This window comes from Mycetomoellerius zeteki, unplaced genomic scaffold, assembly GCF_001594055.1.
Source record: "Mycetomoellerius zeteki isolate Tzet28-1 unplaced genomic scaffold, Tzet1.0 scaffold62, whole genome shotgun sequence".
Classification (NCBI taxonomy): Eukaryota; Metazoa; Arthropoda; class Insecta; order Hymenoptera; family Formicidae; genus Mycetomoellerius; species Mycetomoellerius zeteki.
In genome coordinates, this window is record NW_017257632.1 from 1,646,376 (window position 1) to 1,665,802 (window position 19,427).

At 34.8% G+C, this 19,427-nt stretch overlaps 1 protein-coding gene across 2 annotated transcripts in view; it reads left to right on the forward strand.

Moving 5' to 3' along the window:
- Positions 1–19,427, forward strand: part of sm (smooth) — a 160,493-nt gene that overhangs the window by 112,171 nt on the left and 28,895 nt on the right. For both annotated transcript variants that reach the window (XM_018457351.1, XM_018457352.1), the window contains exon 6: positions 1,765–1,828. In XM_018457351.1, coding sequence (XP_018312853.1) covers positions 1,765–1,828 — 64 coding nt within the window. The remainder of the gene's footprint in view (positions 1–1,764; positions 1,829–19,427) is intronic.

A 19,427-nucleotide genomic window follows, 5' to 3' on the forward strand; every position in this document is an offset into this window, starting at 1 on the left:
GCTACGACAAAATACAGTATTTACTTAATATCTCTCGAACAACAGGCCCGAGACAAATGTTAACACGCATCTCGCACGATAAACGAACATGTGTTCGTACATTTAGCTCTTATAAATGTGCAGATTATCTCGAATAGAATAACGCTTCTTTCTCGCGACCGATGCATGAAGACGACGTCGACTGGTTTTCTCTTCTTAGTTTTTCATAGTGAATCTTTGTAAGCTTCTCGACCACCGCAAACGAACAAACTTTCGGACCACGTTCGACAGTTTCTTCTATTATCTTCTGTTTTTCTCTACCTTGGCACCAACTCCTCTGAGTTGTCTCAAATTTTTAAAAAGGAGACAAATGAGTTTAAAAATATTGAAATAAAACAAGACGCAATTTAAATTACATTTAGTATTTTTGCAACGAAAAGACGATATCTTAATATAATCTTTTAAAGCGACATACGCATGTATTTTAGTTTTTCTTAGAGCAAATGTTTCCATTAAAATTAATCTCATTATATTCTTTTTCGGCTTTTGTTACGTCAAATTAAGTGTGTCTTCTAGAAATTATTTTTCGTTCATTCTGTACGTTTTATCTATGAAAATCGGAATATCTGCAAGAAAAATTGATGGGCACTATAGATACGGTTAGAAATAAGAAACAAATTTACTGAGCGAGCGTGAAGAGACAAAGATATATTTTCTCGACGTGACCTATAAAGCCTTTCTCGAAGTAACGCTCGAAAGTTATCATTCGAAGTCACCATGTAACTTTATATGGTGGTTATAATGGCAAGAAATGTAATTGTAAAGCTTGTCCTAAGTGCGCGGAGCCCTGCCTGCCTGGAAACGAGGTGGAATGCGACGACTTATTGCAGGCGGGCCGTTAACTTTTTCCACGTACTCGGCGTGGTTGGTAAACGTGGCTAAGCTGGATTGCTGTATCTCCTGTCTACGCCGCTTTACTTTCCCTGCCGGGTTTTACTCGCGGAATTATTATCACAGTAGACGAGATATACCGGAGCGGTTATTCAGCCCGAAGCGTGACGTTTTTACGGCCGTGGAAAGCGCTCTCGTAATCGCGCGGATGCATATACTGATATATTACGATACACTCTCAAAAATAGAGTGAATTTTTTCGACGACAAGAGAAGAACGATTTTGACAAAACCATCGATCGTTTATACTTATATGTAGTTTTGGGGAGCTGCGAATTTCACGGCAAATCATTGGAAGTTCAGTGGAGGAAGAGAGCTGTTCTATTTAACACCTGGGGATTCGCGTCGCTTAAGCTAATCGAATTAGCATCTTGCATGCCCGAGAGATTCGCCGAAGTATTTATTAGGCGACTGAGAACAAGCACGGATTATTCGTTGCTGTAATCGAAGGATGTGATACGGTACCTTCGAAAATTGCGATATTGAGTTATGGATAACTTGCTATTCCTCATTCAGTGGAAACTCAATATGAAACTCTCAATAACAACATTATGCGCCCATCTACACGTAGCTTTTTGCAACAGGACATTGTTTGCGAGTAAAAATTTTATGGACTAATTTCTATGATTGAAACTTTTGAAAAGAAATTCCATGTAACGTGTAACAAAATGAAGTTAGTAGCAGTATTTAATTTATTTTTTATCTTCTCTTTGTTACGTTTACAAGTTTCCAATCAAGATACATTTTTCTCTGTGCGAAAAAAAAAACAATTTACACGTCGATTCTCTGCAATATTTGAAGCCGTATTTAAATATATCGTTGTTTATCTTTTCAGCCGACAAAGCTCAACGTCTACAAGAACGATGCCGAAAGCTGGGACTACACAACGCCGACACTGGGTGAGTCTATCTCTCCTTTTTTCTTTCATCTCCCTCAGTTCTTTTTTTATTTCCTTCTATTGGTGTTATGTACGTGTAACTTCATAACACATCATTCCCCTCGCGTCCCTCGACATGCGTTTCAGCAATCGACAGCATGAAAGTGCAGAATCGGACAAGTCTGCTTTTTTGAACGTCACTAATACTTTTTAATATCAATCAACATAGTTTTAAATCTTTAAATTTTTAATCATCAAATGTTTTCAAATCTCAATTTTATGTATATCATTAACATATTTAAAATATGATTTTCTGAAGGAAATTTAATTCAGCTGTGTTGATGACGTATTGCTTAATTGTAGAAACGATATCTAGTGATTGATCAAGTTTTCATAAAACTTTATGCAAATACGATTTAACTTTGAAAATACTGGATTTTTGCAACAAACGATAAACTGCATTTATTGAATATAATAAAATTATTCATCGAAGAAGATAAGCTTGTTCGATTCTTGCATCCAAGTCGTCAATTTGATCGCATTCTCCAGAGAGGAACGGTGTTCAACTGATTTCTTCCTGCAGAATTCGATTTAATTAGCGACGGCCATTACGTACGTGCGAAACGCACGGAGGATCGTTCCCTACGCCGATTGTGTTGCGATTTCTCCCCTTTTTTTAGTTCATCATTTGTGCCGCTTCTGTGCCTCGTTGCACATAATGGGGAAAGCTTAATTGGATCAAACAGTATCTAGACGCAAAAAGGCTTCGCCCGCCGGCTTTGCTCGCAAGCTTCGAAGAAAACATTTTTTCTTTCGAATATTTTATTTGCCTAAAGAGAATATTAAGTGAAAATCTGCATTTCTGTCGTTCATTGAACAATTTAATGATTATAGATAACGTTTCTAAATTTTAAATTTTTATATTATTTAATTACTAGTTTTAATCCCTTCTTGACGTTTTCAATTCTAGACTAGTTTTAATTTTTCTTAATCATAATTGCTCGTTCGTTTGACCTTTCTACCACTTAAAAAAATTTCTTTATAAATATTCAATGTTAAACAACTTTCTGTATATCTGCGTGAAAAGTGATGGTTAAAAAAAAAGCTTGCAAAGTACATTTGGGAATCCATTGCAATCCGGTTTTTGAAATGAGAGCGTTTCCGATCGATTCGGAAACGCCGCGACAATGCGATGGGAACGATCCTCAAGCTTAAAAATCGCTCGACCGTCATACGCATGAATTCGTCGCGGACATTCACATATCACAGAATCCGAATAGATCTATCATTCACTCTGAAATACGAGGCGACGAGAGAGCAGGAATATGAAAGTGCGTGATAATTTGGACCACCCGACGAAACGTATAAATATTCCGAAGCGGCAAATTATATGCAAATGCATCGTAATAAATCCATATTCAAAATACATCTCGTTACAAGGGTATTGAATGAATTTTACGCGGCAAAACAGCGATGCACCATCGCGAATATCAACCCGGCTGGCAACACATTTCTCGAATTACAGCTCCGTATGCGGACTGCGTTAATATATTACGCTGAATAAAATGCAAAATGCATTTGTAGCGAAGTAATTATATCTTACTTTGACATTTAACGCTTTTCACGTGCAACGTGATAGTTTAACTCGTTTTGTATTACTTATACCTTATTATCCATAATGGGCTTTCTACAATAAAGCCATTACCTATGTTATAAGCCGTAAGAAATTGACCAATCATAGTTGATTATTCTTCTCACATTCAACTGTGATTGGATCAATTTCTTACGGCTTAGAACTTAAAGCCTAGGTAATGGCCTAATGGCTCATTGTAGAAAGCTTATATAAAATTAATCCTATATTATCCCCCCATTTCAATAACACACGGCTTTGCGAAAAAGTATATGGAACAAAAAGCGAATTGAAGTTGGGAACCCACGCTTAACAAATTATTCTTGTGAATCACGGTTCACTGACCAACGACTAAATCGCTCGCCCGAGGGCGCGAATGTGCGAGAGCAGAGCGCGGCCTTCGCATTGCAAAAGTGTAGCCGTTTAGCAGCTCAACGCCGCTTGGTTATGACGCGTAAATTATTTCGAGTTATCTTACGACATTAATTACCGCGTTTCTTTCTACCGCCGCTAATGAAGATTACCAACGCCACGTGGCAATCCTCGCCTCGAAGTATTAGCGCCGAGATAATCGCCCTTCGCGTCGAGGTGTTACGGTTTTGTCGCGCGAATTGAAGCGTCAAATAACAATTATACAAAGACAATTTAGACGCGAGTTTATTTTCGCAAGTAGATACCGGAAAAATGAAAAATCCTCCACTGAAATTATAGCTGGAAACAAGATTAACAAAGGAGCGACCTTCCGGTATTGTAGTAATATATATTAATCCTTTCTTAAGAAAAACGCATTAAATATTTGAGTTTTGTTGTCATAATAGACATTGGAACAGTATTTGAATAACCGTTAATTTTATATATTTGTAATTAATAAAAAAGAATTTTTTATTAAAAATCCGTCTAACGAAATTAAGCTACTTACATGCATTTTAAGTATACGAGTAATTCCTGTTTGAGTTAATAATCTCATTTTTTTTATCTTGAAAGATAAGAGGCTTAAGTCATGTATCATTTAGATTGGTATTCATAGTCTGTTCTTATTTCAAGATCGTTTTAAGTAATATCTTAAGATACGAGTCTGTGTGTTAGGTTTATGACAATCTTTATGACGATCTTAAATATAAGAACCGCCTATGAATACCAGCCTGTATATTGCAACGTATGCATTTTAGGTTCAGTGTTAAGTTCACAGAGTAATGTAGTTATAACTTGATGTATTATAGTAATGCCCTGAAACACGCGAAGAAAATTACTCGCGCGAATTCAAAAGTTAGCTAACGCGTAAACGCGCGTAAGACTCCCCGTATTGCTGTAATTAGCGGAAAGCAATTGCCGGAATATCGCGTGCCAGGTACAAACCTTACAAACAGAATTTCAGTCGAAACGACAATCGAGCAGGGCACTCGAGGATTTCGCCCCAATTACGACACAGGCTTGACGTTCTGTCATCAGCAAACGCCATCGACGGCGTGGCCTTTCGACTGCACGAAATCTCCGAGTCCTTAGAGATGGATTTCCGCACTAATTGACGTCCTTTCCGGACATAACGACGAAATTCGCTCGCTAAGAACTTGTCCTATAAGATACAAGTATCTTCATTATATTGGCCACGCTCTTCGCAGTCGTTCTCTCTTATGGGATTCATCTTCCGGATTGTCATTTCCATTTAAAACTAAATTAAAGTTAGGAATAAATCGTGAGTACATCTAGAATTATTATTTAGAAAAAAAAAAGATCGCATATTGGGAAAGTTATGTAATGATACTGAAATTTCACTGATTTACGTATTTTTTTCAAACAATGATTTTTTTTAATTTGATCCAAAAAATTATATTTTAGATTCAATAATCCAATTTCCCAATTTGAATTATTTTTGTGCATGTAAAATTATGTAAAATAATTGTTTGCAGAATATATACGCTCTTTTTAATTTGTTATAGTGTAAAATTAATTAAATTCCATTTTAAATATTTTTTATCAAAAAGTTATAATTTTTTTTTATTCACGTTATTGGCATGTCATTGTGTTATCAAGTTTTAGAAATTCGTAAAATTCAGACCACAAAACGTATAAAAGCTCAAACAAATGCAATATATCCATCCGCGTGACTAGATAAAACAATATCGGAACTATATTGATAGATTGTATCAATTTCTGGATAGTGGCTGTCTTGTTATCCCTGGAAGGAACTCGATTACGAAATCCCCTCCGGGATCCGCGTCGACAAACCCGTCTGCCGAACTAATTGCATCGGAGATAGGTCAGGTCGATTGCTATACTTCTAACCTTTCCAGCCTTGCATCCGCATCTCACGGATGAAACTTTCATTAGGTCTAGAGGCGATATCGCGCGGTTTCAACCGCAGCCTGCATTTCCGCGAAGGAGAAACGGCCGCGCCGTTTTTGCACATTCGAGATAGTGGGCATTGCATATCGATCCAAACGCCACCGCCAGTCGAGCCGCTTACCGTGAAAGTGGCGTAAATCAAATCCCGTGAAGGGTAATCAATTTAAACCAGTCATCAATAAGAACATAAGCTATTTAGTATGTATTTTAAAATAGGCAGTAGATTGCTTAGGTGTTCAGAACTTGAACTTCAGCTTCTAAATGAAGCATGTAAATGGGTGAAAGAGTAATATCGTATTCTTGCCGACGTAGTATAGTCGTTGTTTAAATTGTTAGCTCCCAATAAAACGAATGGAGCAACGAGCACGATCACGTTGCCGTAAACGTCAACCGAAACCCAAAATAAACCCGGCTTGCTTCACTTTTGTATTTTAATCAAATGTACGTGAGAGAGTGGCATTGTGCAACAACGGCGCGCCTCCATCCTTGCGAATCTCCGGGCGATTAAGATCCGCGATTAATCTGCTGCCTCTGTCGTCCGTTCAATTATACCTGCAGAAATAACGTTCGGCCGGACGCGATTAATCCCCCTCCCGATCGCGTTACCCTCAATTTTCTGTCACCGTCGATCCGGTATTCCGATTTGGCAACGGTAACGACGACAACAGACCGTCCTCGACAAACCGTCATTGGCTTCACCGTTCGTTTCCCCGTTCTCTGTGCGTATAAATGTCGCGCACAAAGGATGTCATCAACGTCGACGACGGCGAACAAAGCCAAGTTTGTTTCGAGAAAGTGGGCAGGCCGATGTGATTTTATTATACCCGCGCGTGAGGCATCTATCTGAAGCAGCATGATCAAATAAAACGAGTAACATTGTCACGATCGGTAAGACTCCATCCGCCTTTATCACGAGGATTGAAACTTCCAACGTTTAACGGAGAAATGAAAGCAAAAATAAAAATGGGAATCCTGAGCAAGCAAGTCTACATAGAAAAAAGTACTTGGTTGTCGTAATCAAAATTTGGTAAACCCAACCAAATAATTAGCTTAAAATAGGTTCAACCAAATATTTGGTTACTCCAACCAAAAAATTTAGTTCTTACTGTTTTGTTACTGCAATCAAAATATTTTTCTTCCTGTAAATAAAAACATATTTGTGGCAATAATATTTTAGTACAGTCATACTTATTCTAAATTACAATTTCCAGTACACTGACAAAAATTTGATATGAATAATAACTTATTTGGTTGATATGTAATTTATGAAATTCTTTTTCATTTATTATGTACTTATTATATATTATAAACTATACTTAACAAAATTATATTTAAGAAAACTTATAACTTAATGTATTCGCAAATTAGAATATATATACAAAAAAGCTATAAGAATATTTAAAATTTTATTATTAAAATTCATTACATTAAAGTAAAAAACTCTATTATACATTAACTTATATAGAGATTATATATTAATGTAATTGAGATAATATAACTACAAACATGTTACAAAATGCATTTATCTAATAATAGCAAACGGTTTTTTTTTACTAAAATAAATTTTAAATTGATGTTAAAGAAATTAAGCAAATAATTTACGCTAACCTAAACGAATTCGTGAATTTTGTTCTCTCTACAATAAATTTGGTTGACACAAACAAAAAATATACTGCCAACCATAATGCATCTACCAAATATTTTGGTTGCAGTTAAAAAAATAATTTTTTCTATGTAAATAAATTTACTTTAATGAATGCGTGTACTTATTTTTCGAAATCCTCGCTCGTTGAATAAATCTTATCTTTTTAACTTGAACTCTGCGACAGATTCTCAAGAGAGTCACGTGTCCCTCTCTTTCCTCAGAAAGTTACAAGCACGCAAATGAAGGTATATACTACTTGCTGAGAAGCATCTGCGCTTGACGAGGAACGTCTTGCTTTGTCATCCTAATGCATTCATTCATAAGAAATTTACGAACTTTTTAATGCATCTCGTTTACTGTATCTATAAAGTGGTTCATGTTACTTTTCTTCGAACAAAAGTTCTTTTCTTCTCTCGTAGTTGCCGAAGAGAAGAAAAATTGAATTATGTTACTTATCGATATTTTCGTGATTACTGAATTCTCCTTGTCGTAATTAAAAGTTATACGTGTATTTTCTTTTGAAATGCGTCAATAATATTTTAAGCATAACGGAAGGAGTGCAAACGTATTAAATTGGTTTTTTTTTTGTATCTCTTGACAATATTAAATAATTAAAATATTATATACACATTAAAATATTATATTCATCATGTACCTACAATTATATACTGCGTTAAATATGACGATGAAATATTCGCCACGAAACATTATAATACATGATATTATCATCATCTTCGAGTGATTGATTTCAACAAAGCTGGCACCAATATCCTCGGAGCTGCAGACTTGCTTATTACAACTAGAATAAATTTCTATGTATTTATTATTTCGGGCACATATTACACGTGATAAAGTTTATATTGTGAAATTGTGCCAACTCTATAAATTTCCAGAGTAATTACTTCGCACACAGGATGACGTTAGCAGACATTTCTGTATACTAATAGCTTTCTCGCGCATTACAGCCTCCAAATTAACAAACTTTCACGCTAATTGTTTCTGATGCAACGGTGCGACATATACCATTCCGTATCATTGGACGAATTTTAGCAGTTAGTAAATCTAATAAATATTATTTTCGAGATAAAGTGTAATTGAAATAGAATTTCTTGAAAACTAAATTATTATAGTTTATAAATACTGCTAAGTTCTATATAATCATTTTTCAGTTTTATTATTAAGATTATTTAAAAAATATATATATATAGATATACATTACATACTTTGCATTAAAATTCTATTATTTTATTAAATAATTTTTTTAATACAATTATTCAACTTCCTAACTTTGCTAGTTAGTCGGAAATGGCAATACAAGTATTAAGTTATTTTCTCATATAAATCCGTAATACAAAAAAAAATAAATTACAGATGGATCTTGCTGGGGTTAACCTTGTCAGTAAAAAGAAAACCAAAATATCTCGAGGCAAGAAAGCCGATGTAGTCGTATCCATCGCATCCAAGTATAAATCTTTTGCCGGTGGAGAGATTTAAGTTTGTGACACGCCGCGAGGCTGTGCGAATGCTAGTTGCCCTGAATCCGAGAACGGAACTGGAATAAACTCAGCTCCGTGAAGCGTGGTGAAATAGAGACAAGGCGAAATGGATTGATCCTTTGCATAAAACTTTAAACTCCAATTCAGCGATTCCTTACTAACGGAACGGAAGCAAGTGTCCGCGACAAATGGCGCGAAAAATCGGGAAGGCTTGGTGTTATCGCGAGTTTAATGCTATTCCAGGATCTTTTCGATACTTCTGAAGAAAGATTTCTGTAATATCCAATTGTAAAGTGAAACGTCGGATTCAGTTATCGATTTATGCATGATGCATAATATTGAAATAAACGGCAATATTTTTGAATAATACTTTGAGAATAGGGGGAAAAATAAAATACAAAGTAGTATTATATTAGATGATATATATATAATATCACGACTGAAATGCTTATTTAGAAAAAATTTAAAATATTTTCATAGATTTTCACAATTAAAGGCAATAATGAAAATCGTTCATTATATCATAAGTTACATTACATGTGAAAACTAACTCATTTCACCAGAACTCAATATAATTAGTACGGAGTTCTTTCTTATAAGATTTATATGAAAAAGATCTTCCAAACGTCTTGACAGAATACTTCTAATAATTTAATAGAAATCTTGATCGCTCAGGATTGAGATTTTTTTGTTAGAGTATTGTCACAAAAGTAGAAATCAGAGAAATATCAGGGATATTGAAAACGGTCAAGCAAATCAGATAAAAGTCAAATTTTTACAAAATTTTCTGGAAAATTAAAATTCTTGGCTTTAAAGAAATTTAATATGCCTTCATCGTACCTACATAGTTTTGCAATACTACTTAACAACTAAATGCAAGCAGCAATATTAATAGTACTCTCTCTCTCTCTCTTTACATTGTTATATTAAATTGCTCTCTCAACAAAATATTTGACGATTTCCAAATCAGGACAAAAATACAAAAAAATTTCTAAATATTATTGAAAGTATCAAGGAAAATCATGAAATTTTATCTGGAAATCAGGAAAAAGTTATAGAATTTTAGAATGAGGAATTAATGGCAACCTGTTAAAGACGAACGGAAACGGAATGAGTACCGCTGCTGCAAAACTGTACGTTTCCATATTGCGCGTGAGGAAGGAGTATGGTCCGCGATCAGGAATGTCGAGAGCAAGAAGGTCAATCGCCGCTCGAGCTGACGAAACGGTGCGTTGATCTCATCGCGATCGCGACTCATCGGAGTGCAACGAGATATGCGGCATACGCGTTATGAATCGACCGTCCGCGCCTCTTGAAACGCGCCGAGTATCAGAGCACGAAATACCTGTATCGCGAAGCGCACAAGTCACAAATGCAGAGTATCAGTATGCACATCTGTATGCATCCCGTTGAAGATTTATGAGTTCGCTGATGCTTATAAGAGACGAACATGTACCTATTAACGAGCAAAGTGTCGTCGAGGCTGTAGAATCTCCTTCTGCGAAACATTTTGAGTACTACCGATCGACATTTACTTCGGGGATCGTTTAAGCACGACACGATATTAAACGATCGTTCAAGAGATCGCACATGCTGCCGCTTATCGTTTCTCGAATTGCACAAGCGATTTCATATTAAGAGAAGTTATGGCATATATAACTCTGTTCCAGTACGAAATGTAATGAATTTCACTTACGATAGATACAATGTTGCAATTGCAAATGCTGAACAAATTACCGAATTAAGTTAATATTATCGTAAGTTTTAAAACTAGAAAATTAATGTGCTAAGATAATCTAATTAATTTAATAGTTCACTTTTTAGAAGATTTTACCTTTTTTTAGAAAGTTTACATTTATGAACATTACTCATTTGCGCGCAAGGAGTCTAATTAATTTCACTTACGATAGATTCAATTTTGCAACTGTAAGTGCTGAATAAACTAGCGAATTCATTAGCTTTGAACCTGTTAACAGTTTCAAAGCCAGAAAACTAATTTAGATTTGCTAAGATAATTTAATTGCTTACCAAATTGCACAAGCAATATAATTTATTATCAATTCCTGAATTTTATTTCATAAATATTTCAATATTATCGTTAGAGAACTGACATACATTTATGAAGATAATGATATTAATTTAATGTCATTATCAAATGATGATTCCACGAATTGTTTAAATAATTTGTTATGCAACAAGCTTTGTGTTACTAACGATCCTTTACCGAGATTAAATACTTACTGAAAATTTTATATAGTACAATTTTATACACATAAGTACATACGTACACATTGCTCTCTTGTTAGATTTTAATGATTATATTTTGAAGTTGTTTATTATATGAACGGGATAATATATCCAGATAAATAATGCAATTTGCTAGATAATATGGCTTGTGCTATCCACATTGGATAATTTTAGGTACCACTCTCTTTATTTCATGTGTTTTGTAACGAATTCCACCGCGTTAATTAAATGACTAGCTTGAAATTAAACATGACAGAATTAATATCTTCGTATAACGCGCTGTGCTATAATTGCTGTGAGTACTAGTCTCGTGACAACTGAAATAAATCATCGTCACGGTAGCTTGGCGAAAGTCATTATGCTCTATGATTACTATGAACGCTTAAAGAAAATAAACCCTTCGGCTATAGGAGCGACATTACCGTTTTATTGAACGGCGAATAAGACGAGGAGCTTGTTTGCTTTGAAAGCAAACGTTGGTAGCTATCACGTCGAAAATAATCATGTTCAAGGCTCAGCCAGTTATGCCTTCTGATCAAAAACTACACTACGTTTCTGAGCAAGTCACATTTGATTATCTGACAAATCTATATTTTGATTTATTCAATTTCGTCATTTATTACCTCATTATAAAATTTTGATTATATGATGATTTCTGCGCAGTTTAGAGACGAAAGGTCTACTAACCATATAAAAAAGCTTCATTATGTATAAAAGGAAAAAAAATCAATAGTAGATACTTTTATAGTGAAAAAAAAACAAGAAAAAAAGATTAATCCTCCAACTCTGCCAGCGAGCTGTCTGGCAATCATTCTTATGGGTCAATTCTTTTTTATGCTTAGCATTTATGACAGCAAGTCAATTTTTGTAGTTCGCTCTTCTTGGATCTAGTGTAACGAGATCAACTGGAGACGCGTCGTGTCAACGATCGACGGGTTGTCGACCCCGGATCTGATCTCATTCTCGCTTCGATCCTGAACGCATCGCGAACGCTGACGGATCCATTTGTCCAAGATGAAGCAGGTCGTGGCGTCGCGTGCGCACAATGAGACTGGTATTTCCGTACGAGCGTTGGCCTTCCAATAAAAGACACCGTCACTTCGAATTAGAACTCCCGGAGTAGTGCACTGCGACTTCACGGTAAATTTACAGCAGTGTGCCCAATCAGTCACGGCTACCCTGTCCACGCGCTCGAGATGAACACAACAAACTTTTTTTATCTATATGGAAATTCAAAGGTCAATACGAGTCTACGAGCGTGATAACACACTTATATATTTGTTTGAATTCATACATTCGTATCTTTCCGTTGATACTAGTTTTAACTTTAATAGGATCTCTTTTTCAAAAAGTTCATGTTAATTCGATTTTGTCTAATTTTTATATACACAAGCTAATTATTGTTATTTCTTTTTTCTTTATTTTATTCGTTTCGTTTATTATTACTTCTCAAAATTATACGCATCAGAACGCAATCATTTGAGATAAATTAAAAAGTTACTGTCGCGAAACGAAATTATCGAATTAATATAGATGCTACTTTGTTTTATGACGTTGCTAGGATTGCGCTAGATACATTGTATTGTATTATGCTTTGTGTTCGTATATTTGTCTAGAAAGTGTCTAGAAGTCGGTGTTACAATTTTAGATGAACCAGATTGTTCTCAATTTCTAATTCTCTATTATGTATATGCAGAGATAAAATTAGCTGACGTACCGCTTTAATTTTTCTTAATTCTACCTAAACTAATTTTTCCGCGGTAATTTAATAAAGTAAGCGTAATCTACAAAGGATGAGATAGAGAAGTTGCCGTTGAGATATGTACAAAAGTAGTTTTGGTATCTCTGTACCGAGGAAATTAACTGCCAGTGGCCTGTCACATACACACACACACACACACACATACACACAATGTTATAGATTAAAGTAAACTAAATATATACTCTACTCTATTCGGCGCGGAATGAGGAAGACACAGCGTGTTATGGTAAGACAAATCGCCGAGGAGTTCCTGATTCCGATCAAGATCGGCGACCGAACGAGAGAGTGACTAACGAGTCCGACTGAAAGTTTAGACGCGTACTAACACCTCCCATTCGAGTTTGAATTTGTTGCTTGTTCGGCCGACGTCACGGTATATCTCCGTCAGACCGTCCAGTCAGTCAGATTCTTTATTTGCTTTTCGCAAAGGGAAGATAAAAGGGACAAGATTCGAACGAGGTGGCGAAATAAAAGATGATCCTGAATGACACTGTGACAGTCCAAATCCTATTCTGAGCTTGTCACTCTCAAAGCGTATTATGTACTTCCGTCACTCACATTTCCACTACTAAATCTTTACATCTTACTTTAAATCACTAGAATTTTATTGGTTGACATCTCAAAATTATCGGTACTTTAAAAGCTAAAAAGAATTAATATTCATGTTTTATACGGTAAAAGTTAAAAGCAGCACGTGGTTTTATACAGCAAAAGGTTTTATTTCTTTTCTGATTAAACAAATCCCTGATTTAGTTTATATTTATTTAAACCGTGTATACATCACGTTATATTTATTTAAAAGGTGCGTGCAAACCATTTCGTGTTGCTTTCGCTAACAGTACATATTGATTAAAATAGAACAACTAAGTATAATATAATACTATTACAATAGTATTCGTCAGTTAACAAATAATCTTAATTTTGCTTTTAATAAAAATTAAGGACTCATCCTCTTATAAATTAGATTTTATAATTTATAAAATTAATATTATTTAAGTTTCGTTTTTTTAAATTAAGATTTTGTCAAAGATTTTTATCTCCCCATTAATTTTGGCGACATTTCTGCTTCGGAAAGAGTACCCTATAACTTTTTCAATATATTCGTACTGCTGCATCCGCAATCAAACATATAACGGCGACATTCCTTGCGAGTGTCGACCGAAAGTTCTTGCCGTCATTCATAGCTGTTCGCCGTCAAAATCTGGTCGGTATCCCAACGCAAGAAATCCTAAACTGGAGGATAGCATTATGGCGCGATGTGACCACATTCCACAGTAGTTCGTGCAATGTGTCACTTCACCGGCCACTGCCGCCATTTCAACTTGGCAAGTGCGGATTCGATCTTCGGCCAACCTACCGGAGAGGAATCCGGTCTCTTTCCTCGTCAACAACCCCACGCGATGCCCACGCGTTTCTTGCGCCGGCCCGCCAAAGTTTCAAGCAAATTAGCAATTTGCCAGCAACAGACTCCACCCTGATCCCGGTGCGACGATTGGCGGCTCGAACGACAACCACCTCGTGGTCGAAAATTACGGACCGCCTCTGTTCATCGTCCCATGTACATCACGTTATATATACAAAGTGTCCCTGAGCAATCACATCTTCCTTTGGCAACCTAGGGACACTGTTATATACGTGTCGTTATATAGATTCGTGCGTGGTTGGCCTGGAACTCTGATCAACTCAGAAATCAAAAACGTAGGAAGAAATTTCGTTTTCTCGTTCAAAACTTCCATTATCATCATAAAATTCTTTAAACGCGTATCAAAACTTCCCGACTTACTGATAGAACGAAAGAAATATGACTCGATAATTTTATCACAGTTGACGTTAAGTCATATGACGAAATACTCTGCGATTTACAAAACGCGGCTCTTAAAATCGTCGCATATCTTAAAATCATCAAATTGACCTTCAAAACTGTAAAATATTTAAGATACCGGGATTCTTATTCTATAATTCTTAACGACAGCATCAATATCGTTACATTGATGTTGCGCATATTTTATGTACATGGTAAAAAAGCTGCGCAATGACAATATAATACAGACACTGTCATAAATAGTTACAGAATAGGAACAAAAAAGACAATATATTTTACTATGGAAAAATATGAGACAAAAGTTTTGTAATAATTGTTATAGTTTACACTTTTTTTGTGAAATATTTTCCAGAATATTAGAAACCATGTACACGGAATTTAACGTAATGTAATTCTTACTGACAGTTAGTTACCTCTGGAAGCATCTGTCAGATCAAGAATGAAATCGCAACAGTTCTCACTAATCTAGCCCTTCATTACAACGAGCCGTTATCAGCTTTACTACAATGGCAGTGCACATAATTACAATTTCGCTATAGAAGCAGCGCCGCAATCGTGAAAGACGTCAGATTTACTATAGCACTTTACCGTTAATGTAACTACGCAGCTCGCTCTTGCGATAAACTGTAAAACGCAATATTATAAACGCAAATGGATAAAGAATACATACAGTAGTCTCATATAGGAAGAGTTACGTGCCAGCAGAAATTGTACTTTTTTATGTCTCGCGAAATCTCATCCGGTAAAATATATTTCTCTCTCTACGGGATTTTTACCTTTATCCATTTATCGCCGTTTTTGTTGAGGAAAGATTTAAAATGCTGTTTCCTGGTTAATATATATTACTGCAGCAATCAAGTTAATGAAGAGTTTTTTATCAATATAGTTTTTTATTATTATTCTTTTTTATCAATGTTATATTATCAAAATTATAAATCTGAAAATATTATCAAGAGTTATTTAACTCTAATTTATATTGTTTTTTTCTTCAAGCTAACTTTAACATTATCTTTATATTCTTAAAAAAATCTTGTATCGACAAAACTAAATATCTTTGTAAGTTTGTCATTCAATTTTTACATTAAAAAAAATGAATTCCGGATTCATTAAAGAATTTCTTTAGTCTAAAAAAAGGAGGCTGAACTAGGGATATTATATTTTCCGCAATTGGATCGTTTAGAGCACCTGACTTGCGTTTACGCTCCTATATTATCATCTACATCAACCATAATGCTCAATTACTGCATGGTTGCCTTCATGAAGCTGATATCGGCGCTCACCAGGCAGGCAAATCGTATGTACGCAGTTTTCGTGGTAATTGCGTGGGGGCTTTAGCACGAGAAAAAGATAATATCCAGAAAAAAACAACAATATAATTAATTGCTATAATTGAAAAATCTAAGTAGCAAATAGACTAAATCCTTACAAAATATTTTTCTTCTAACACAAGTCGAGATTTTATAGTTTAGCGTGAATCTCTGGGTAGAAACTGTGGACAATCCTTATTTTTTTAATTTTAGAACCGTAAATAAAGCATAAAAGCGGAAGAAGTCAGAAAAAAGCTCATAAATTATATCAACGAAATAACAATAAATTTGGATTGTCCTTTTTATTTTTATAAAATTTTATCAAATTTTATATTTAAATCTTACCTAATAATGATTTTTATGAGTTTTATACATTTATGCGTTTATACATTTATATGGTACATACATATATTATACATATTACACATACATTATACATTATTATACATATTATACATTATTATACATTTATACGTCTTTACGCTTTTGAATCATTACTCCGTCTTGAAACGCAGTTTTTGTATCAAAGCTGAAAATACAATATTACATTATTAAATTGATAATTACATATTTAAAATTACTGATGCTAATAAGCTTGTAAACATATAAGAAAATTTTATTTATCTTGCGAGTGTTTAAAAATATTTAATTTTTTATAAAGACACTGTACATTTGGTCGTACACGCTTAGCTGTTATATATAGAATACTATCTTGACGTCACCTACTAGTAATTAAGAGTTCCTTAGAGCGTGTCTGTATCATAATGATTATTACCACAGTCGTTTTTATTCATTTTTATCAGATATAGTTTGATAATTCGGCTCTTAAGACACGGAGATACATACTCTTAAATCTTAATTATCCGTAGGATGGAGTTCGAGTTAATTTCGAAAGTGCGAAACCGCGGGGGTGAACCCGAATCGTGTCGATCAGTGGTATCGCCAAGAGTTCCATGGCGTGCCGGAAGTTCTCCTCCGATGGCAACCAGACGCTTCCAATTACCGGCTTCGATAGCGTCAAACGCTCACACTTTTGCTCGCGGCTTCTCATTCCATGAAAGTGCCTGGCAGTGCAGATGCCATTTCGTTCTACCGTATCGTAATTTCCGTGTTGTACCTGTACGCGTGAAGCGAACCAACGCGTTCTCTCTGTTCTCGCATAGCTCATTTATAAGAGACGACGAATAGGAACCGACGATGATAGTCCGGGATAGACGGTGCTTCTTTCAACCTGAGCATTAAATTGCCGAGGAGCGCAAAAATGAGAGGATTACCGGACGACGTAACAAGTTTAATCCTTAATTATTATGGCAAAAAAGCGGGGAATATATAAATATAAATTTTAAACCCGTTTAATTTAGATCTACTTAATAGTAATTAATATTGAAGGATTCCCATTTATATAATAATTAAAATCATTTTTAAATAAATTAAAATTAAAATGATTAAATAAAATAAAATTAAAATTAAATAAATACAGTAATCAAATTATATATATCGGTGTATAATTTATTCAAGAAATATTCTCGCGCGAGGAAAAGCTGCGCTTTAACTACATCGAAATGATACGATAAATGTCATGAAGTATGCGAGATGGAAAGGCAGGGAAGTTCACTTTTGCATTTCCTTTCGTTTTGTTCGAACAATAAAACGAGGTCAGCATCACACCTACACAGCCATTTCCGTGGAATATCATTCGCACGGGTCAGACATTTCGTTTCGCCATGCATCACACGCGTTACCCTTCCGTATCGTTCGTTGAGGGAAAATAAATTGGGCGATATCAAACGATCCGGCAATTTTCTAATTAAAATCGCACGACAGAGAGAGAAAGAGAGTGAGGGAGAGATAGGCCGCGACTCGATTGTGACTGTAATATTTAGTGGATATCGTCAAACGTCGTTCTTAGTCACAGTTGTGAAAGGCGTCCATAAATTCATAGTTTCGGAAAACCACCTGCAGGTCGGCCGTACATCACGTCCACCATTCTCATGCATTACCCACGGGGGAGAGATAAATTGCCGGAAAATAAAACTTTAGCCTCCCCCCTCCTCCCTTTAGGACTCATGATTTTAATTAAACTCCGCTCCAATGAATAATTATTAAAATAAGTCCGCGATTAGGTATTCTGCGCTATAAAGAAGAGAGAATATGGAATTCTCTTCGATGTGATTTTGATGTGGAATTATTGAGATAAATATTAGGTTAATAAGCTGAAATGTCAAAATGATTAATTAAAGATTACCTAATTACATTGAAAAAAAAATCTTTTTTTTACGTTGAAAAAAAGAAGGTTTTATAGTATTTGAAAATTTGATCAGACATATAAATAATTACGTTAGTTTATTAAAATAATTCTATTGGTCGCACAAACTGGTTATTAGAATTTTTAAATCTATGTGTTTTACCTTTAATTATCATTGTACGTCATTCATAATTACTTTGAGATCGATATCTAATTAAATTTTTAAATATTTCAACAGTTTTTTTCCATATAAAGCGGTATGTATAGGCATACATTTGATGCCTATTTTCTAATTTTTGCTAACAAGTTGTAAGTTCATCTTCAGTCAAAGTGTTATATCTTCAACATAAATTTTCAGAAACAGTAGATACTCTCTATTCCACTTTCGACGTAAATAACTCTATTTGAAAGCCAATTCAAATGTTCTCTCTCTCTCTCTCTCTCTCTCTCTCTCTCTCTCTCTCTCTCTCTCTCTTTGAAAACTTCAATTTTATTGAAATGATATAATTGCATGGGTTCTACATATAAATAAAGGATGAAAAAAAAGATTAAAGAACTGCGGGGATTTTATAAATCTAAAATCTGTCCATTATAAATCCACCTTGCTTTAAGATTTACTGCATTAATTCTGGTCGTCCAGAGAAATTGCATTTTGAAATTTCTGAATAATTTCACGACGAAAAACAGTATCATTTACAGTTACCTCAAGAAATGCAACTACGTTCGAATCAAATATTCGCTGTAATATTAGATCGCGGACGAAAACGCAATTTTAGGTTGCACGCAGAAATGCAGTTTTACATCTTGTAGTACGGCAAAGGGAATGATTTAGTTCATGTTTTCAGACGTGGAGTTATAAATTTGCAGCATTTGATTATTGCAACGATTGTTTCTATTGTTAGATACTATTGTTCAAGTAAATATTTTGTTGCAAAATATAACTATTCCGCTGTAACATTTACACACGTGTATTAATTGCTCAAAGAGAGGAGATTCATTGAAAGAAAAAAAAGATAAAAAATGATTCTTTTTATATCCTCGTTATTTTTTATTCTCGTTTTATATTTTTGTTCTGGAAAATTTTATAAAATGTCTATGACATTTCATTTGGCCTGAATGAAATA